The 23,666-nt window shown below is 42.4% G+C and overlaps 1 protein-coding gene across 1 annotated transcript in view; it reads right to left on the bottom strand.

The window, feature by feature from the left end:
* Positions 1 to 23,666, bottom strand: part of LOC124555740 (cuticlin-5) — a 316,613-nt gene that overhangs the window by 132,075 nt on the left and 160,872 nt on the right. Inside the window, exon 3 of the mRNA XM_047129764.1 lies at positions 8,424 to 8,567. Coding sequence (XP_046985720.1) covers positions 8,424 to 8,567 — 144 coding nt within the window. The remainder of the gene's footprint in view (positions 1 to 8,423; positions 8,568 to 23,666) is intronic.

The following is a 23,666-nucleotide window of genomic DNA, read 5'->3' as shown; positions in this document are numbered from 1 at the left end:
TATTCCCCATAGTCTTGACAATAATCCGACGTGTCATTTGAATGACGGGAACAAACATTTTCCTTACACCAGGTACACCAGACGAAAGAAAAATGAATGAATTCAGGAACGTCACATAATTACTAGTTTTAATTAGACAGAATTGCAATGGAGTGAGAAACTGTCCTGGCCATTTCTCTGCTTATAGTGCTGCATACCGAGCATACTTCAAGCAATTCTTAAAACGAGTCGGCACAAACTGATAACCAACAAATGACTGAAATTTAAGAATACTGTTCTGATAAATCTCAAATGACACGAAGCTACAGGAAATGACACTGAACAGCCAAAACATTATGACCACTGCTCACCTCGACGTTGGATGCCGCCTGGGCCACACCGTTGCTCTGTCAAGTCGCTCGATATAGTACTTCTTGAGCTTGGACAGTTCACTGTTTCTATTTTGTTTCTTTTTTCACAGTTCAGTGTAACTTCTTTCTTTTTTTCATGCTTGATCTGTGCTCAGTTTTTGACGTGCTATCCACTAGTGGTTCATGGTGTGGGTTCCTGTAGTCATGTCCTAGTTCATGAACCACGGGCAACGCGTGAGTGGCCAAGTAAGTGGTCCCGACAGTCGGGATACCAGTTACTTTGGAATAAGGCTGGGCATCTCGGACATATTCTGAGTCGTGGTCACCTTTGTGCTCATACGGCAAAGACTACCAAATCCACCGGTTAGTCCCTCAGCCGTTAGGGGTAAAACCCAATGGGACTCGGGGCAAGTAAGGCTAGCAACCTGCTTCCCTGGTACTTTAAATATGATGCTGGCAACAATCAGAGCAAAATGCCTCGGACCTTTGGAGGTGACGGAGTCCCACCTCTAACTGACAAACCAGGGACTCCTAAGATACGACTTGGCAAACAAATGGTAATGAGATGGGGAGCTATTAATATCAATGGGGGCTACTCTGGGAAGAAGGTAGAACTGGCAGAGGCTGCAAGTGAGATGGGGCTGGACGTTTTAGCTGTTAGTGACATTCGGGTAAGGGGTGAGAAAGAAGAGGTAGTGGGAGAATACAGGGTTTACCTGTCAGGAGTCAAAGCAGGAATAGCACAAAGGGGTGTGGGGCTTTACATCAGGAAAGAAATGGAACCCAGCGTAGTTGCAATAAGGTATGTAAACGAACGACTGATGTGGATAGATTTGACAGTGTTTAGCAAGAAAATTAGGATTGTGTCAGTATATTCGCATTGTGAAGGGACAGATCAAGATAAGATGGATAGTTTTTATGACGCACTCAGTGATGTAGTTGTTAGAGTAAAGGACAAGGACAGTGTTCTGCTCATGGGTGATTTTAACGCCAGGATTGGAAATCGAACAGAAGGGTATGAAAAGGTTATGGGTAAATTTGGAGAGGATATGGAGGCCAACAGGAACGGGAAACAACTCTTGGATTTCTGTGCCAGTTTGGGCTTAGTAATCACAAACTCCTTTTTTAAACATAAGAACATTCACCGGTATACTTGGGAAGGCAGGGGAACCAGATCTGTCATTCACTACATAATAACAGATCAGGAATTCAGGAAGGCTGTGAGGGACACACGTGTATTCAGAGGATTTTTGATGACACTGATAATTATTTAATCTGCAGTGAAATTGGGATTGTGAGACCGAAAGTGCAGGAGGTCAGGTCCATATGTAGGAGAATAAGAGTGGAGAAACTTCAGGATAAGGAAATCAGGCACAAGTACATAACAGCGATCTCAGAAAGGTACCAGTTAGTTGAATGTAGTCAATTACAGTCATTGGAAAAGGAATGGACAAGGTACAGGGACACAGTACTAGAAGTGGCTAAAGAATGTCTTGGAACAGTAGTGTGTAAAAGTAGGATGAAGCAAACAGCTTGGTGGAATGATACAGTCAAGGCAGCCTGTAAAAGGAAAAAGAAGGCGTATCAAAAATGGCTACATACCAGAACCCAGGTAGACAGAGAAAGTTATGTTGAAGAAAGAAACAAAGCCAAACAGATAATTGCAGCATCCAAGAAGAAATCGTGGGAAGACTTTGGAAACAGGTTGGAGACTACGGGTCAAGCTGCTGGAAAACCATTCTGGAGTGTAATTAGCAGTCTTCGAAAGGGAGGTAAGAAGGAAATGACAAGTATTTTGGACAGGTCAGGAAAACTGCTGGTGAATCCTGTGGATGCCTTGGGCAGATGGAGGGAATATTTTGAAGAGTTGCTCAATGTAGGTGAAAATGCGATCAGTAATGTTTCAGATTTCGAGGTAGAATGGGATAGGAATGATGATGGAAATAGGATCACATTTGAGGAAGTGGAAAAAATGGTCAATAGATTGCAGTGCAATAAAGCGGCTGGGCTGGATGAAATTAAGTCGGAATTCATCAAATACAGTGGAATGTCAGGTCTTAAATGGCTACACAGGATAATTGAAATGGCCTGGGAGTCGGGACAGGTTCCATCAGACTGGACAAAAGCAGTAATCACACCAATCTTTAAACATCGAAACAGAAAAGATTGTAACAACTACAGAGGTATCTCTTTAATCAGTGTTGTGGGTAAAATCTTCTCAGGTATTGTTGAAAGGAAAGTGCGAGTATTAGTTGAGGACCAATTGGATGAAAATCAGTGTGGGTTTAGGCCTCTTAGAGGTTGTCAGGACCAGATCTTTAGCTTACGGCAAATAATGGAGAAGTGTTATGAGTGGAACAGGGAATTGTATCTATGCTTTATAGATCTAGAAAAGGCATATGACCGGATTCCTAGGAGGAAGTTATTGTCTGTTCTACAAGATTATGGAAGAGGAGGCAAACTTTTGCAAGCAATTAAAGGTCTTTACATGGATAGTCAGGCAGCAGTTAGAGTCGACGGTAAATTGAGTTCATGGTTCAGAGTAGTTTCAGGGGTAAGACAAGGCTGCAACCTGTCTCCACTGTTGTTCATATTATTTATGGATCATATGTTGAAAACAATAGACTGGCTGGGTGAGATTAAGATGTGTGAACACAAAATAAGCAGTCTTGCATATGCGGATGACTTAGTTGTGATGGCAGATTCGATTGAAAGTTTGCAAAGTAATATTTCAGAGCTAGATCAGAAATGTAAGGACTATGGTATGAAGATTAGCATCTCCAAAACGAAAGTAATGTCAGTGGGAAAGAAATATAAACGGATTGAGTGCCAAATAGGAGGAACAAAGTTAGAACAGGTGGACGGTTTCAAGCACTTAGGATGCATATTCTCACAGGATGGCAACATAGTGAAAGAACTGGAAGCGAGGTGTAGCAAAGCTAATGCAGTGAGCGCTCAGCTACCATCTACTCTCTTCTGCAAGAAGGAAGTCAGTACCAAGACTAAGTTATCTGTGCACCGTTCAATCTTTCGACCAACTTTGTTGTATGGGAGCGAAAGCTGGGTGGATTCAGGTTACCTTATCAACAAGGTTGAGGTTACGGATATGAAAGTAGCTAGGATGATTGCAGGTACTAGTAGATGGGAACAATGGCAGGAGGGTGTCCACAATGACGAAATCAAAGAAAAACTGGGAATGAACTCTATAGATGTAGCAGTCAGGGCGAACAGGCTTAGATGGTGGGGTCATGTTACACGCATGGGAGAAGCAAGGTTACCCAAGAGACTCATGGATTCAGCAGTAGAGGGTAGGAGGAGTCGGGGCAGACCGAGGAGAAGGTACCTGGATTCGGTTAAGAATGATTTTGAAGTAATAGGTTTAACATCAGAAGAGGCACCAATGTTAGCACTGAATAGGGGATCATGGAGGAACTGTATAAGGGGGGCTATGCTCCAGACTGAACGCTGAAAGGCATAATCAGTCTTAAATGATGATGATGATGATGATGATCCACTAGGCCATTTTACCACTAAATCTGAGGGGGTTACGATAGGGAGTTTCCCTTGTTAGCACCAAAAATTTTGACAGGGTCTTTCTTTCGGCGTATTCTTCCTGTATAAGAAATTTAAGCTCATGTTTCGACATGTCGGACTGGACCGTTTCCTTGTGAGTGAACGACATTCCAGACCTTGTCACGGTATAAAATTCGGAGGTGGTCACCAGGAATCGAACTTCCGATCTCCAGCACCGTTGACTACTACACCATGGCAGTGCCGTGTTTTTTTTTGGGTTCCAGCCGACATGAAGAGTCTATTTTTGCACGCGATATTTCGACGACTCACTGACCAGTCGTCTTCTTCACGTCGTGCGAGCGGCGTGCTCGCTGCCTGGACTCCAACGAGACTGTGAAGCCTTGTTGGTGTGGCATTCATAGCCAGGTCTCTGCATCGTCTTCTGGTGCTTATTTGTTTTTGTGCCCATATAGTTATCCACAAAATGTACAACAACATGGTCATAAGAAATCAAGTGCAAGAATACGACCTCCGGGGGCGAACCATCAAGAAAAGTATGGAGCTCCCTGAACTTTCCCAGAACCGGCCATAAAGCAACGCTACGCAAGTGAGGAAATACCGATGAGTACCAGTAGAATACGTATCTTCGGAACAAACACTAGGGAAGATTTTGCATCGCTGCCCAAAAACGAAATTCATGGTTACCTGGAAAGACTTCATAGATGCAACACTTGCGGCTAGGGTCACTGCATATTCAACTACTATGGGAAATGGATTTCTCATCTTTCTTTATCTACTGCCGGTTCTAGAGCTTTCATTATTATCTACGTATGCATATACCATATATTAATATATCTGTTTGTACTGATGCATATCATTTTATCTTATCTCGTACCAACTTAACCATATGAACTTGTACAATATACGAGTTATTCTTTAAGCCCTACGCTAAATTAATAAAACGACGGTGTTTAACTGCTCTGGTGGGTAAGATGACCGCCGACATCTTTATATCGAACCGAGTGCGTATTTCGAGATTTGCTTAATATGAAAAGTTCGATTCTAAAGTTTTCCGAAGTCCTTATTTCAATAAACTGAAATATTACATGATTTGTCCTTTTTACACATATGTTATGGTTTCACATCTAAGTTATAGATTTAAAAACAGTTCCTTAACATTTTTTTATGAAATGGAAAGGTACTTACACGTAACTTCTAATTCACTGCATCTAGGCAAACTGCTTTTTCTCATCTGCCAACCAGGTGGACATCTTACAGTTCACTGTTAGCGTTACACATCACTGCAACTGCAATCTTTTTTAAATCTATAACCTAGATGTGAAACCATAACCTATGTGTAAAAAGGACAAATCATGTAATATTTCAGGACACCCACTGAAGATGCCTTGTAAAAAAGGCGAAACGCGTCCGGGTGCATAAATAAAGATAAAAATTTCGATGTGCAGCATGAAAAAAAGGCATTTTCTTTGAAACAACTGCAATTTATATACAGCTGCTGCGAAAATGGCCACTACAAGAAACGTGAAATATATTTTAATTTCCACACGAGATGATTACGTTCCTTACTTGCTCCAACTTGAAAGCGTTGGTCAATGTGACTACCATCTGCATCCTCAACAGCCTGAAACGGCACTAGAGGTATCATTTCACAATTAACCGCAGCGCTTTTCGAATGTTCAGCTGCCGTGACACAGGTCGCGCACTGCTTGAAGATCGCACATCGCGTCCAGCATTCTCAGCCATGGTAACAGTAACTTCCTTAACAATTTGTGGCGCAGTTGGTTGTCACCCTCCTCCAGGAGCAATTTCCAAATCGTCAGTTAATTCGAACTTCCGAATCATGTTCTTCGAAGTCGGTGCGGAAGGAGGACCTCTCCGTATTCCTTCAATGCGTCGATACTCGCGAAGAGCAGCAGCACTATCGCTGTTGTTTCGATACTTTACGACAAATCGTCCTGCATTGTCCATACCAATGTGGACAGCCTACAGCTATAATGCCGTGATGCTTGTTTTTCAACCCTATGTCGCTGTACCAGTAGCGCTGCTAACGGCAAGTCATAACACTACCACTACTAACAACGCAAATCCTGCAGTGCACAGTATGAACGTCATTCCTATGAAGCTGGGTAGTCCGTCTACACTGACTCAAGTAGCGAAAGTTTATTTATAATCTCCCTGTACACTAATTTGTCTGGAGAATTTTTTATTACAGCTCAGATAAGCGATCCGTTTCCTCATTTCTTCGATAGCCGTTGTTGACACTTCACAAGAAACGCTAAAATGTTAAATATTGAGATAAGTGATTGTGGAACAGAAAGTCAACGAAAAACGCTCAATAGAATAAGATGTTTCAATCACATAAAAATATTGTGCATTGTTTGCTGAGAAATATACCGTTTTATTTCTTCTTCTTGGCTTCTTCTCGTTTCTCTACTGAGTCAACACTGTTATAAGGCTTTTGGCAATGTTAGTGACAACTGATGGCCGGAAGCGCCAGCACTCCTAACGGAATATCTGTTCCCGATCTGTTTGCGTCTAGAGTAAATCTAATTTTGAAGGGTGAGCACATTTTCTAAATGTTTGTGTAGCGAATGTATCTGAGCGGAATGTTAGTACAAGGCCAGTATTTATCTACACACATCAAAAAAAGTTTTGCATCGCCTCGGTTCCGAGAGTTCCGGAACCTGTACAGAAAATTGGAATAGAGATCAACATAAACATCATTTCCGTCCTTTTTATTGCTCATGAAAACCACACATTGCATGCATATACCGAGACCTTCAATGGTGGTGGTTCAGATTGTTGTACACACCGGTACCTGTAATACCCATTAGCACGTCCTCTTGCATTGATGCATGCCTGTATTCGTCGTGGCATACTATTAACAAGTTCATCAAGCCACTGTTGGTCCAGATTGCCCCACTCCTCAACGGCGATTCGGTGTAGATCCCTCAGAGTGATTGGTGGATCACGTCGTCCATAAACACTCCTTTTCAATCTATCACGGGCATGTTCGACAGGGTTCTCTACTCTGGTCGTAGATTCTGGCTGGCTCTGAGCACTATGGGACTTAACTGCTGAGGTCATCAGTCCCCTAGAACTTAGAACTACTTAAACCTAACTAACCTAAGGATATCACACACATCCATGCCCGAGGCAGGATTCGAACCTGCGACCGTAGCGGTGACGTGATGACACTTTCTGCAGGACCTGACCATCATTTTGCAGGACAATGCTCAAGCACGTACACTGTAAGCTGTTACTGGTTTGTTTGACTGATGGGTCTGCTAAGTGCTATACCACCTACTGCCACCCCTGACTTAAGCCTTCGTGAGTTCAACTCGATTTCTAAACTGAAGGAAACACTTCACGGCATTCGCTGCAGAACTGCTACAAATTCGTCTGGCAATAGACCGCGCCGCTCGAACTGTCAACACAACTGGCACTGCTAAGAGTATCGTACGACTTCCACATCCCTAGCAACGGGCTATACACAATGCTGGTGACTACTCTGAAGGTCAGTAAAACTTTGAAACACGTATCTATTTAGTACGAGCTGTAAATAAATAGTTGCCACTATTAAAGTTCCAACCCTGTACATAAAACAAACGTTGTTAATGTTCTACATCTTTATTCTGCATTTCTACATATTTGCAGCACTCTGCCGCTAGAGGGCTCCGAATTGTAGCGTGTAACATGGCGGTGTGTAACGTAAGTAAGTCGGCGCGCGAGAAACAGTGTGCTGTGATCGAGTTTCGAATTCGAAGAGTTCGTCCACGCATGGACTCCTTCAGTATGACAATGCCACACCATACACGAGAGCTGCGACGTCTGCAATAATCTGACGCCTTGGGTTCACTGTCGTTGATCACCTTCCATACTGTTCCGACTTGGCCTCATCCGATTTTGATCTGTTTCCAAAACGTAAAGAATATCTTCGAGGACTTCACCTTGATAGCGATGAAGCAGTGCATTTGTAGCCATGAACAATAAAGATGTAGAGTGTTAATAATTTTTATTTTATTTAAATACCACTAAAAGTTATCACATAAAACATTCGGAGGCATTACTTTTCAGCACGCGCTCGTAGATAACAGTCTAGAAAATTTTCGCTAGGGGGTCCTTTCTTCTCACAGACGATTGTGTCGGAAGTAATTCGGTAATGGAAAGATGCTTAACGAGTTCTATTTCACCGAAGGACGGCAATGGAGAGGCACATTTGACGAAGTAGTATCATTATTTTAAATTCTCCAATGCTCTCGCCGAGGTTTATGTTGTGACCATCGTAAGGGTCACCGCTGGGAAATGAATACATCTCTATAGGTGAGGGGTGAGCATTCCCGATTGACACCCATGGAACTTGAGTTCTGTGCCTAGTTTTTTCAAGGATTTCTTTCTCAGTTCGTAGGACAAGGTTTACTTAATATGAAACTACTATAAGATTGGGTATCGCCCGTCTACCTGATCGGTGACTCAGATATAGCGCAGTAGACCTGCGATCACATTTTAAGGCTAAATACTTTCACTTAGTCTTCTTACCGGTCGATGGTGGCTTGCGTCGTGCGCGAGCGCGGCCCTGTCTGAGCCGTTGGCGGCGCCGGCGGTGATGACGTCGACGGCATCATACAGTTCCGTGGGCACGCTCCCAGAGCCATCGACCAGCTCCTGCGACCGCAGCCCGCTCTGCAAAGGAAAATTCGCAAGTCTTGTAACGCCCACAGTAAAATATTCTTCATCTTCACTACTGGCCTTTAAAATTGCTACACCAAGAAGAAATGCAGATGATAAACGGGTATTCATTGGACAAATATAATATACTACAACTGACATGTGATTACATTTTCACGCAGTTTGGGTGCATAGATCCTGAGAAATCAGTACCCAGAAAAACCATCTCTGGCCGTAATAACGGCCTTGATACTCCTGGGCATTGAGTCAAACAGAGCTTGGATGGCGTGTACAGATACAGCTGCCCATGCAGCTTCGACACGATACCACAGTTCATCAAGAGTAGTGACTGGCGTATTGTGACGAGCCAGTTGCTCGGCCACCATTGACCAGACGTTTTCAATTGGTGAGAAATCTGGAGAATGTGCTGGCCAGGGCAGCAGTAGAACATTTTCTGTATCCAGAAAGGCCCGCACAGGACCTGCAACATGCGGTCGTGCATTATCCTGCTGAAATGTAGGGTTTCGCAGGGATCGAATGAAGGGTAGAGCCACGGGTCGTAACATATCTGAAATGTAACGTCCACTGTTCAAAGTGCCGTCAATATGAACTAGAGGTGACCGAGACGTGTAACCAATGGCACCCCCATACCATCACGCCGGGTGATACGCCAGTATGGCGATGACGAATACACGCTTCCAACGTACGTTCACCGCGATGTCGTTAAACACGGATGCCACCATCATGATGCTGTAAACAGAACCTGGATTCATCCGAAAAAATGACGTTTTGCCATTCGTGCACCCAGGTTCGTCGTTGAGTACACCATCGCAGGCGCTCCTGTCTGTGATGCAGCGTCAAGGGTAACCGCAGCCACGGTCTCCGAGCTGATAGTCCATGCTGCTGCAAACGTCGTCGAACTGTTCGTGCAGATGGTTTTTGTATTGCAAACGTCCCCATCTGTTGACTCAGAGATCGAGACGTGGCTGCACGATCCGTTACAGCTATGCGGATAAGATGCATGTCATCTCGACTGCTAGTAATATTAGCCGTTGGGATCCAGCACGGCGTTCCGTATTACCCTCCTGAACCCACCGATTCAATATTCTGCTAACAGTCATTGGACCTCGACCAACGCGAGCAGCAATGTCGTGATACGACAAAGCGCAATAGAGATAGGCTACAATCCAACCTTCATGAAAGTCGGAAACGTGATGGTACGGATTTCTCCTCCTTACACGAAGCATTACAACAACGTTTCACCAAGCAACGCCGGTCAACTGCTGTTTGTGTATGAGAAATCGTTTGCTAACTTTCCTCATGTCAGCAAGTTGTAGGTGTCGCCAACGGCGACAACCTTGTGTGAATGCTCTGAAAAGCTAATAATTTGCAGATCACAGCATCTTCTTCCTGTCGGGAATTTTCGCATCTGTAGCACGTCATCTTCGTGTGTAGCAATTTTAATGGCCAGTAGTGTGTTTTTAATTGCTATGTGCACTCTAATAACATTTCTGATCCACGATATAAGTAATATCATGCATCTAAAACGCTGTAATAAAATCGATGGCATCGTTTACGACAGACGTCATCTCTGATTGTAAGCTCATTCCATTGAAAATGGAAATGAAATCAAGTAGTATCATCGTCTAGTTATGGTTAACTGTGCTTTTATATCCGTTATCTCTTTAAGAAACTACAAAGTTACTGTTAATAGTGGAAAGAAATTTAACTGGAAGGAAAGGGTAGCAGTATCTGCAGTAGGGAATGGTAAGCTGTGAAAAACCAACTGTAAAAGGGCCAAAGTGAACGTAAGCTTGTCAAGAACTTAAAGCTGATTCGACACAAGAGCGTGCACATCATGGAATGGCAGCTAATTCCTACATGATTCCACAGCTAATTTGCTTATTTACTAGCCAGTATAACAATGAAATGTAATAATGGCACCGTTGCTTTGTGGGTTAGCTGTTTTGTCGTTCATTTACTAACTTCTCAAAGAATTAAATTTGGAGGACGTGATATGTCAGCTTAGCAGAATATCAAAAATAAACCAAAGATGCTGGAATACTGGAATGTAGATCTAGTCACAAATAGTCAGCGCGAATTCAGGAAGTATCGTTCTTCTGAAACACAACTAGGTCTTTATTTACACGAAGTAATGAGTGCTGTCGACAGGATATCTCAGATTGATGCCATATTTCTAAATTTCCAGAAGGATTTTGATACCGCCACTCACAAGCGACTTCTAATCAAATTGCGTGCGTATGGAGTATCGTCTCAGTTGTGCGACTGGATTCGTTATTTCCTGTCAGAAAGATCACAGTTCGTTGTGACTGAATCAAAGTCACCAAACAAAACAGAAATGAAATCTGGTGCTCCCCGAGGAAGTGTTATAGACCCTCTGCTGATCCTAATCTATATAATCCATTTTGGACACAATCTGAGTAGCCATTTTAATACTATTTGCAGATGATGTCATTTAGCGTCTCGTGAAGTCATAAAAAGATCAAAACAAACTACAGAACAATTTACACAAGATATCTGTATGATGCGAAAAGTGGCAACTGACTCTAAATAATAACTATCTAATTACGCTTTTGCGTCCTTCTTCTTCTGGAGTACTGATGTGCCACATGGAATCACATCGGATGGAATTGACGGGGAATATCGAAAAAGTTCATAAAACTAGAAGCTTGTTTTTTATCAACGCGAAATAGAGGAGAAAGTGTTACGGATATGAAACGCGAGTTGGGGTGGAAATCATTAAAACAAAGGCGTTTTTAGTTTCGGCGAGACCTTTTCACGAAATTTCTGTTACCAACTTTCTCCCCCGAATGAGAAAATATTTTGTAAACGCCCAACTATATAAGGAGGAAAGGTTATCGCAAGAAAAATAAGAGATATCAGAGACTGCACGGAAAGATTTAAGTGTTTTTCACCCGCGCGTTGTTCGAGGGTGTAACGGTTGAGAAATAGCTTGAAGCTGGTTCGATGAACCCTCTACCAGGCACTTAATTCCGAATAGCAGAGTAGTCACGTAGGTGTAGATGGACTAGACACGAATTAATATGTGTCTCTAACGTACTATATGTACATTTATAACTACCTCCCAATCAAGTTGTTCAAGTCTGTAGCTATGAACTAGTGAGAGTTTTTGCGCTAATGTGATAGTTTCTTATTTAACAGAGTAGTAGCAACTAATTTATTTCAATAAGCCTGTTATGGTATACAAATACTCAAGGATTCACGTTGTTCATTTTCAAATAATTTGTTAGGGCAAACTTATTGTTAGATACCTATCCAACTGGGTTATATAACGTTTTACTCGTATTCTATCTCTGTTCTTGCCATTAACGTTTGAAATGCGTGTTTGTGTTTGTATCTGTATGTGTATGTATGACGAATGAGACAGTTTCCCCTGGCCCTCTATCATGGGTTTCACCGACTGGTGATGACGTGTTTATTGACTTCTGGAAAGTCTTCGAAGTAGTTAATTATCGTTGTTTAGTTACCGAAATTTATGCTTACGGAATGATGGGATATACGAATAGATTGACACCTTCCTAGCTAACAAACCAAGGTCATTGTTCTTAAAGGGTATACGTCGTCAAAAGTTAAAATATCTTTCATTGTACCTTAAGGAATTGTCCACGATATTTATATGCGACCAGTCTGCCAACTATTTAGCTCTCTGAAGTTGCTAGTAGACGACATGAGCGTATAAAAAAACTGGAGACATCGTTAGATACTGTGAGCTGTTTTCCAGTACATATTTCTAGTATTGGTCTGAAAGGAAGGTCACTAGCGTCTGTCTCACAAAGTGTGCCGAGTACGATATCCCTGCCAGTTTTATGATAGTGTATTGCCGGTATTATTACATGGATATCCAAATCTTATCCTTGAAATGTGTTACGGAGAGGCTCTGTATGTGTCAGTGATTTTTTAGTTATCTTGGAAGGGTATACCGCTGCATAGTGCGCCTTTACAGTGAAAGTGCATTACGAGAAACGCGAGGAGCTTGGTCGTAAACTCCGAACAATGCTGGGGCATCATGTAGCACCGAATGAGCCAGTTATGAGCAAGACTATTAAGAAATTTGAAGCAACGGGTCCCACTGTGAACATCAAAAGCTCTAGGCGTCCATGAAATTGTCAATCCGCGGTTAACAATGACTTATGCGTGAGTATGTTACCGTACATTCACAGATGTCGATTTATCTTCGTTCTCGGCAGCTGGGTTTGTCGGTAGCCATCGTAGAGTGTATTTCGACGAAATATCTTCATTTCCATGCATATAAACTTCAGATAAGTCCAGAACTGAAAACAATCAACCAACCACTCTAAAAGGAAGTAATACGTTGTTTAATTTATGACGAGGCAACAAGCCGATGAGAAGACTGCACGTAGAATAATTTTCAGTGACGACGAACTTGTATGTTAACACAAACTGAATTAACACGAATGGGAACAGAAGATTTTACAGTCATCCATGCTTTAAAAAAAGTGTGATGGTGATGATCTGATGTGATGGCATCAACGGAACGGACTTTTTTGAGAATGATAACGAAAAAGTCACTAACATTAACAGAACATCCTCACTACATATTTCTAAAATCACAGATGTCGATATTTAGATACCAATTATGGCGAAACAAGAGTTACCCTGAATGGAACTTGTTATTTTGAAATGACATCTCAGTCTTAGTGGCCGCATTTTGATCAACGGACACTCTGAATAAATAGTTTCAGCAGTACTCTAATACTTGTCATGTTGTAGTCTGGACAATTCCTATACTGCATGAAGTGTTCGCTGGTCGACTCACGTCACTCTATATGGACACCACAACTTTTCAGTTACATCCTTACGTTTTAATATCTTGTGATTTTTCCTAGTAGGTAACGTTAAACTGCATATGTCTGATGGAAACATCAAACTTTGCTTTACTTCGGCGGGGAACTCAATGTATTATTTTCGAAATTTTTGGACAAATATGAGAAAGACTACTGGTAAATTTGATGGAAGGAACATGGCAACTAGTAAGATCACTCGCCAGATTTTGTTTAACATTGTAGTGTGTTGTTGAGAATAGCGTATTATGTTTAGCATTTCCTCTAAAATTAAACTTATTTAAAACACCTACAAAGCCGGAATCACTTGTAAGTTTTTCATTCCACCCGAATCTCCCATGGCACTGTGTCACGTAAAACAGCGTTCAGCCTAAAAGTCTTGAACATTTAAAATCAGAAGTTTTACTGTCACAGTTCATTTCCCACGCATTTTTATCGACACCACTTTAAACAACAGAGTAAACACGCGAGGAGCTTAATCGAACTACGGAAGCTGAAAACGACGCTCGTTATGCGCTGCGCCTTCCCTGCTATCATTTAGTCACGGCTGCTGACGCATTACGAAGCTCATACCTTCTCTTCCTTAACGATCCAAGATATGAAACACGGTCCTAATTGCGCCACTGTTTTACGACTCACAGTTACGGTAAACAGATTACGCTCTAGTAAAACTCTGTTACTGTGGGACAGGGGTAATTTTTGATGAACAGTAGCTACAGCTGTTAAGCTGCAAACAGTGCTTAAGACATGCCTAAATATTTCATACGCACAGAAGTCTCTATATGGAGGAGTAACTGTAGTAGTATTTATAATGTTAAAATTAGCACTGGAGGAATCTTAGTAAGTCAAAAAGATATTGCAAAGTAGATTATGTTAAAAATAGATAGCGTAGTTCTTCAATTTCGACTTAGTTGGTCAGTCCTCGGAAAGTAGCTAGGGAAGAGGTAACAGCTGCTTTTTGGTCGTCGCAAGTGAGATGGTGTAGTAGCTTAGACAATGGAATCGTAGTAATAGGGTGGCGAGTGGAGTGCAAATTCCATCTTTTCATCTCCGTTTAGATTTTCCGTTATTTCCTCAAATCACTTGAGACGGATGTCAAAAGCAACCCTTCAACAAGACGATAGTTGTTGCACGTCCAAATTTTGGCCAATAGACCAGCTGCTCTGTCTACAATGTCGACAAGAAGTTGAACTACATCCTTTCATCCTCCTTTCCTTGCTCCCCCCCTTTTTTTTTTGTCATCAGTCTTCTGACTGGTTTGATGCAGCCCGCCACGAATTCTTCTCCTGTTCTAACCTCTTCATCTCAGAGTAGCACTTGCAACCTACGTTCTCAATTATTTGCTGAATGTATTCCAATCTCTGCCTTCCTCTACAGTTGTTGCCCTCTACAGCTCCCTCTAGCATCATGGAAGTCATTCCCTCATGTCTTAACAGATGTCCTATCATGCTGTCCCTTCTCCTTATCAGTGTTTTCCACATATTCCTTTCCTCTCCGATTCTGCGTAGAACTTCCTCATTCATTACCTCATCAGTCCACCTAATTTACAACATTCGTCTGTAGCACCACATCTCAAATGCTTCGATTCTCTCCTGTTCCGGTTTTCCCACAGTCCATGTTTCACTACCATACAATGCTGTGCTCCAAACGCACATTCTCAAAAATTTCTTCCTCAAATTAAGGCCGATATTTGATGTTAGTAGACTTCTCTTGGCCAGGAATGCCTTTTTTTACCATAACTAGTCTACTTTTGATGTCGTCCTTGCTCCGTCCGTTATTGGTTATTTTACTGCCTAGGAAGTAGAGTTCCTTAATTTCATCTACTTCGTGACCATCAATCCTGATGTTAAGTTTCTCGCTGTTCTCATTTCTACTATTTCTCATTACCTTCGTCTTTCTTCGATTTACTCTCAACCTAAACTGTGTACTCATTAGACTGTTCATTCCGTTCAGCAGATCATGTAATTCTTCTTCACTTTGACTCAGGATAGCAATGTCAATAGTGAATTGTATCACTGATATCGTTTCACCTTGAATTTTAATTCAACTCCTGAATCTTTATTTTCATCATTGCTTCCTCGATGTACAGATTGAACAGTAGGGGAGAAAGGCTACATCCTTGTCTTACACCTTTTTGAATACGAGCACTTCGTTCTTGGTCGTCCACTCTTATTATTCCATCTTGGCTGTTGTACATGTTGTATATGACCCGTCTTTCCCAACAGCTTACCCCCTACTTTTTTCAGAATTTCGAACCTCTTGCACAATTTTACACTGTCGAACGCTTTTTCCAGGTCGACAAATCCTATGAACGTGTCCCGATTTTTCTTTAGTCTTGCTTCCATTATTAACCGCAATGTCAGAATTGCCTCTCTCGTTCCTTTACTTTTCCAAAAGCGAATCTGATCGTCATATATCGCATCCTCAATTTTCTTTTCCATTCTTCTGTGTATTATTCTCGTAAGCAACTTAGATGCACGAGCTGTTAAGCTAATGGTGCGATATTTCTTGCCCTTGTCAGCTCTTGCCGTCTTCGGAATTGTGTGGATGATGTTTTTCCGAAAGTCAGATGGTATGTCGCGAAACTCATCCATTCCACACACCAACGTGAATAGACCTTTTGTTGCCACTTCCCCCAATGATTTTAGAAATTCTGATGGAATGTTATTTATCCCTTCTGCCTTATTCGACCTTAAGTCCTCCAAAACTCTTTTAAATTCTGATTCTAATACCGGATCCCCTATCTCTTCTACATCGACTCCTGTTTCTTCTTCTATCACATCAGACAAATCTTCCCCCTCATAGAGGCTTTCAATGTATTCTTCCCACCTATCCACTCTCTCCTCTACATTTAACAGTGGAATTCCCGTTGCACACATAATGATACCACCCTTGCTTTTAATGTCACCGAAGGTTGTTTTGACTTTCCTGTATGCTGAGTTTTTCCTTCCAATTATCATTTCTTTTTTGATGCCTTCACATTTTCCTGCAGCCATTTCGTCTTAACTTCCGTGCACTTCCTATTTACTTCATTCCTCAGCGACTTGTATTTCTGTATTCCTGAGTTTCCCGGAACAATTTTGTTCTTCCTCCTTTCATCAATCAACTGAAGTATTTCTGCTGTTACCCATAGTTTCTTCGCAGTTACCTTCTTTGTACCTATGTTTTCCTTCCCAACTTCTGTGATGGCCCTTTTTAGTGATGTCCATTCCTCTTCAACTATACTGCCTACTGAGCTATTCCTTTTTATAGCCTTAGAGAACTTCAAGCGTACCTCATCATTCCTTAGTACTTCCGTACCCCACTTCTTTGCGTATTGATTCTTCCTGACTAATGTCTGAAACTTCAGCCTACTCTTCAACGCTACTGTACTGTGATCTGAGTGTATATCTGCTCCTAGGTACGCCTTACAATCCAGTATCTGAATTCGGAATTTCTGTCTGACCATGATGTAATCTAACTGAAACCTTCCCGTATCACACGGCCCTTTCCAAGTATACCTCCTCCTCTTCTGATTCTTGAGCAGGGTATTCGCTATTACTAGCTGAAACTTGTTACAGAACTCAATTAGTTTTTCTCTTCTCTCATTCCTTGTCCCAAGACCATATTCTCCTGTAATCTTTTCTTCTTCTCCTTCCCCTACAACTGCATTCCAGTCCCCCATGACGATTAGATTTTCATCCCCCTTACATAGTGTATTACCCTTTCAATATCCTCATCACTTTCTCTATCTCTTCATCTTCAGCTTGCGACGTCGGCATGTATACCAGAACTATCTTTGACGGTGTTGGTTTGCTATCCGTTCTGATACGAACGATCCTGTCACTGAATTGTTCGCCGAGCGGTTCTAGGTGCTTCAGTCCGGAACCGCGTGACTGCTAAGGTCGCAGGTTCGAATCCTGCCCCGGGCATGGATGTGTGTGATGTCCTTAGGTTAGTAAGGTTTAAGTAGTCCTAAGTTCTAGGGCACTGATGACCTCAGACGTTGAGTCCCATAGTGCTCAGAGCCATTTGGCCATTTGAACAGTTCACAAAAACACACTCTCTGCCCTACCTTCCTATTCATAACGAATCCTACTCCTGTTATACCATTTTCTGCTGCTGTTGGTATCACCCGATACTCATCTGACCAGAAATTCTTGTCTTCTTTTCACTTCGCTTCACTGACCCCTACTACGTCTAGATTGAACCTTTGCATTTCCCTTTTCAGATTTTCTAGTTTCCCTACCACCTTCAAGCTTCTGACATTCCATGCCCCGACTCGTAGAAATTTATCCTTCCATTGATTATTCAATCTTTTTCTCATGGTAACCTCCCCCTTGGCAGTCCCCTCCCGGAGATCCGAATGGGGGACTATTCCGGTTCAAAATGGTTCAAATGGCTCTGAGCACTATGGGACTCAATTTCTGAGGTCATTAGTCCCCTAGAACTTAGAACTAGTGAAACCTAACTAACCTAAGGACATCACACACATCCATGCCCGAGGCAGGATTCGAACCTGCGACCGTAGTGGTTTCGCGGTTCCAGACTGCAGCGCCTAGAACCGCACGACCACTTCGGCTGGCGACTATTCCGGAATCTTTTGCCAACGGAGAGATCATCATGACACTACGTGTTTATAATGCAGTGGTTTCCATTGCCTTCTGCATCCTGATGCCGTTGATCATTGCTGATTCTTCCACCTTTAGGGGCAGTTTCCCACCCCTAGGACAAGGGAGTGCCGGCCGCGGTTCTAGGCGCTCCAGTCCGGAACCGCGGGACTGCTACGGTCGCAGGTTCGAATCCTGCCTCGGACATGGGTGTGTGTGATGTCCTTAGGTTAGTTAGGTTTAAGTAGTTCTAAGTTCTAGGGGACTTATGACCTAAGACGTTGAGTCCCATAGCGCTCAGAGCCATTTTAGAGCCACAAGGGAGTGCCCTGAACCTCTGTCCGCTCCTCCGCCCTCTTTGACAAGGCCGTTGGCAGGATGAGGGTGACTTCTTATGCCAGAAGTCTTCCGCCACCAATGCTGATTATAATCCAAATTCAAGCAGCGGCGGGATTCGAACCTGGGACCGAGGAAGTTTCGGTTATGGATCAAAGATGCTACCTGCGGCAACAGCGACAAGATCAAACATCAAACTAGACATACGAGGCCTGTTCAGAAAGTAAGCTCCGATTGATTGCCAAATTGAAACCACAGTGAACATCAGAAATGTTTTACTTGTAACAATTAGCTACACCTTTCAGCTACTTCTCTACGTAGTCGCCGTTCTGACTTAGACTTTTGTCATAGCGTTGTACCAACTTTTCAATAGCCTCATCATAGAAGGCAGCGGCCAGTGCTTTCCGCCAATTCTCCACGCTAGCCTACACCTCGTTGTCTGTGTCAAAATGTTGTCTTCAAAGACAGCGGTTCATGTGACTAGAGATGAAACTCAGGGGGAGACAATTGCGGACTGTATTGTGGGTAATCTCACATTTCCATTTGAAAACGATGCAGGAGCATCTTCGTTGCCCCTGCAGAATGCGGCTGAGAAATGTCTTGAAGAAGAAGCAGCACGACAGTTATGTAATGTTAGCTGCATAGCTTCAGGCGAAATTTCTCACCAGGCCCTCGTCCTTGGCGGCAGACACTATTTTCTAGACATCTTTACGCACTCACTGCGAGCTCAGAAATGAGAAGAGCGACGTGATGCTAACTGGGGTTATACTAGAGACACTACCCAACACATCTGTGCAAAGCTTTATCGGATTTTCATAGTCGTTTCCATTTCGCGACCGATCGGAGCTTACTTTCTGAACGCCCCTCGTACGTGTGCAAGACTAAGTAACATGAATCTCTTTGTGTAGAAACCTCATTTCCGGAGTTGTAGCAGTTTTACGTATTACACTGAAATTCACTTTTAAATATTGCTATAACATATCTGGAACGGTTCTGAGCTGCCATTACGTCTGTCGATATTGAGTTGACCTACCGCCGTATCGGACATTACAGACTTTCAACGAGGGAAAATTGTCGGTGGCTGCTTAGCTGAGGCATCACTGACAACAAGAATGAATGTATCAATGGTATCTGCTTATACTGTACCTAGTGCAACTATAGCAAACAGAATTGACTGCTACACGATAGAGTGAGAAAAACAAAACTCACTGGTTAGGAAAGGAGAACATGAAAAAGGCTTCCAACCTTTCATAAGCAGGCCAGAGCCCCGATAGTGTCTACGGAAATAAGTAAATAGCAGCTCAAAAACAATTCACGTATGTGACAAACCTCTTATAAAGCAGAGGCTTTGGTGGTACAAATAGCACAAAATATGGTTCCATTTTTTTAGTCATGAGTCTGCTGACTGGTTCGACATGGCAAGCCAAAAATTCTTCCCTCTTGTGCTAAACTCGTTATTTCATAGTAACAGTTGCCCCCTACGTTCTCAATTATTTTTTGTTCGACATATTCCAGTCTCTGGACATCCCGTACAGCTTTTACACTCTACTCCTCCATCTAGTACTATGGAAAATATACCCTCATGTCTTAACACATGGCCCATCATCTCGTCCTTTCTTCATGTCATTCTGTACCATTTTTTTTGCCGATTCTTCGGAGAATCTCCTCAATCGTTATTTTATCAGTCCACATAATTTTCCAACATCCATCTATAGCACCACATCTCAAACGCATCTGTTCTTTCTTTACCCGTTTTCCGACAGTCCTTGATTCACTACCATACAATGCCAAACGCATATTCTCTGAAAGTTCTTCCTTAAATTAAGGCCGGATGTTCGTCGTCCTGGCGCTTTGAATTCGCGCGCCCCCTGCCTCACGGCGAACTTGAGTGGCGCTGGCCTACAACTCACCTCTACGTCGTCGCCGGATTGTTGCCTATGAGAAGCCTGGAATAACTGGGTTAAGCAAATAGCGATAGTTGGCTCTGGGAATTATTTATCGTAACATCTCCTGCTTGTGAGTCGCCGGTAAGGTGTACGGCAGTACGACTTCCTAGCATGAACCGCTAAATGTTTTTCTTTTGGGAACACAGCCTTGGCAGACAGTAGTGAACTGCGGATTCCACCTAGTTCTTTGAACTATCCATCTAAGCGAATTGTTTTATTATGTCTGTGGTACTGATAACGCAGACGCGTGTTGAAAGATAGTTTTTTTTAAATGTTATAGCTGTGTGGTGATTTATACTGTCTGTAGGTGAGATTTGTTAACGATCTTGTGGCAGTCGGTCGGATTAGCCCAGGCAAGCCTTCTAAGGTGATACCGGGTGATGCATACTACATTGTGATCCATTTCTGAAATCTTCAGTTTCACTGTGTCTTAGAATGTTCACTTTTGATTTAGAATCGGGATCGGTAGTGCAAGGTGGTCTTATTGTATTACCGACAGCGAACGTTGAAAATTGAGTAAAGTGCTGGACAATCGGCACTACAAAACAAATACTACTGGGCTTTACGGCTTTTTGCAGCTCTGATTGGCGCGGAATGAGGTTAGTATTGAGTCTGATGCTAAGTGGTATCACGAAGTGTGGCCCTTCTAGCTGTTCCCAGCGTTATCGTGTCACTTTCTGCTACTGTTCTGGTTTGCCGAAGTTACGGAAAGTTGTGGTTTGTTCATTTTTTCTATTTTGCTCGTTGCGGTAAGGGCCAGCAGTGTTGCTTTACACCTTTACATGAGAATGTGGTTACACATATCTTCCCGATGCGGATCTGTGCCGAGGGCTATCCAATTCTGGTAAACTATTGAAGCGTTTGCATGTGGCCCCCACATGGGCGATGCTGTGAAAGTTTTCCCTGTAATCATAAAATTGGTTAAGGTGTTATATGCCGTAAATATTAGGGGTTAAACATTACGGATTTGATAGTGGTGTCCCGCATGATTCAACCACAGTAAATTAATTTATTGTTTATTTTTTTGGTTCAGTATAGTTTAAATCAGAAGTAACGCTGTTAAGCATGAATTCTTTAGGATAACTTTATCTTAAGCTGCGCTCAGCCATCAAATACCGCCGCGCGATATGTCTGGGTGGTGATGTTTGGGAACTAAAGGGTTAAAGCGCAATGGTGCATGACAAGCCGGTGCAGTGGGCATTAGTATTTGTTGTACGTGTGTGGTTTGTATTGGTTGATGTCCAGTGTGTATGTCCGTTGTATTTGGTTTACGTGTATTGTGAGTGATTCTTGCCCACGGGACCAAAGTAATTAAACTCTGATTTCATTTCTTATCAGTTTTATTGCTTTATGGAGTAAAACTTTGATTAATGAATGGATATACTTTAAAGACACTATGTTCAACCAGTCTGTCAGGATCGATGTATTAAAAAAAATTTATCTGAGTTATTGAGAGCTTAAAGTAAGTGAAATTGGTTTTATTTGAATTCGATTTTAACTATCGGCAGTACTTTCATGGTCTGTATCGCCGCTGGATTAGTGACTGTTCGTTGTGGTTAAAGGCTCTGGTAACATTGTAAGCGGGCTGTTGCCCTATACCTGTCTTAGTTGCAGGTTGAGATCGGCGCTTATGACTGGAGAAACCGGGCTGCCCAGCGTGTGCCCCGCAGCCAATGTCCCCGCAAGTGCGCGGCCGGCAGCCTTGTAGCCAGCCAAGAGTGCTAGCTGCACCTAAAGGATGTTTTTGTTAATAAATGGTCTTCAGGTCAGTCGCGTAAGTTAATTACTCCAGCCCTCCACTCTCAATCGCGAAAAATTCTGCACACAAATAGACATCTTTTGGCCTGGAATGCCCTGTACGCCTGTGCGTATCTGTATCGTTCATAAAGTGCTTTTCTTCCTAGGCAGCAGAATTCATTAACTTTGCTTAGTTCGTGGGCCGTCAATTTTAAGTTTATCGCTAATCTCATTTCTACTAGTCCTCATTACTTCTGAATTTCACGCATTCTCAATCCATATGCTGTGTTTATTAGACTATTCATTCCATTCAACATATCCTGTAATTTTTCACTTTCACTGAGAATACAAAGTCATCAGTGATTTTTATCATTGATACCTTTTCTTCTTGAATTTTAATCTCACTCTTGAAACTTTCATTTCCATTTGCTTCTTCGACGTATAGACTGAATGGTAGTGGCGAAAGGCTAAATCTGACTCACACACGTCTTAATCAGAGCACTTTGTTCTTGATCAAACGTTATTATTGTTCTCTCTTGGTTTTTGTACATATTATATGCTACCCGCCTTTTCTTATAGCTTACTCCTATTTCTCTCATAGTTTAGAACATCTTGCTGCATTTTACATTGTCTGTTTTTCTAGGTCGACAAATCCTACGAAAATGTCTTGATTTTTCTTAAGCCTTATTTCCATAATCAATCACAACGTCATAACTGCCTCTCTCGTACCTTTCCATTTCCGAAAGCCGAACTGATCATCTAACGGTTCTTCAAATTTTTCATCCTTTTGTATATTATTTTTGCTAACAACTTGGAGACATGAGCTGTTAAGCTGATTATGCGATATTTCTCGCACTTTTCTGCCCTTCCTTCAGGATTTTATCTTTTCCGAAAATCTAATGCTATGTCTCCAGTCTCATTGATCAAAGCTTACCAGTTTGAGTTGTCGTTTAGTTGCCACTCCTCGCAGTGATTACATAAATTCCGGAGTGATTTTATTTATCCCTTCTGCTTTTATTTTATCCCAACACTTCTAAAGCTCTGTTAAACTCTGATTCCAATATTGGATCCCCCACCCCATGTCTTCTATATCGACTACCTTTTATTTTTGTATGAACTCATCAGACAGCTCCTTCCCGTTGGAGAGGCCTACTTTCTTATTCTTAACGAACCTTTCTCCCGTTATTATACAATTTTCCGCTGCTGTTATTATCCTATATTCGTCTGCCATAAATCATGATATTTCCATTTCACTTCACTGACTTCCGCTGTATCTGGATTGAGACGTTGCAGCGTTCTTTCACTGTTCTTTAGCTTCCTTACCACGATCAAACTTCTGACATCTCACGCCCCAACTCGGAGAATGTTGCCATTTCCTTGGTTGTTTAGTACACTATGTGATCAAAAGTAGCCGGACACCCCTCAAAACATACGTTTTTCATATTAGACGCACTCTGCTGCTACCTACTGCCAGGTACTCCGTATCAGCGATCTCAGTAGTCATTAGACATCGCGAGAGAGCAGAATGGGGCGCTCCGCGGTACGGACTTCCAATTTGGTCAGGTGATCGGGTGTCACTTGTCATACGTCTGTACGCGAGATTTCCACACTCCTAAACATCCATAGGTCCACTGTTTCCGATGTAATAGTGAAGTTGAAACT

This window comes from Schistocerca americana, chromosome X (genome assembly GCF_021461395.2).
Source record: "Schistocerca americana isolate TAMUIC-IGC-003095 chromosome X, iqSchAmer2.1, whole genome shotgun sequence".
Taxonomy (NCBI): domain Eukaryota; kingdom Metazoa; phylum Arthropoda; class Insecta; order Orthoptera; family Acrididae; genus Schistocerca; species Schistocerca americana.
The sequence above is the reverse complement of the archived record's forward strand: the minus strand, read 5'-3'. Positions and strand labels throughout refer to the sequence as shown.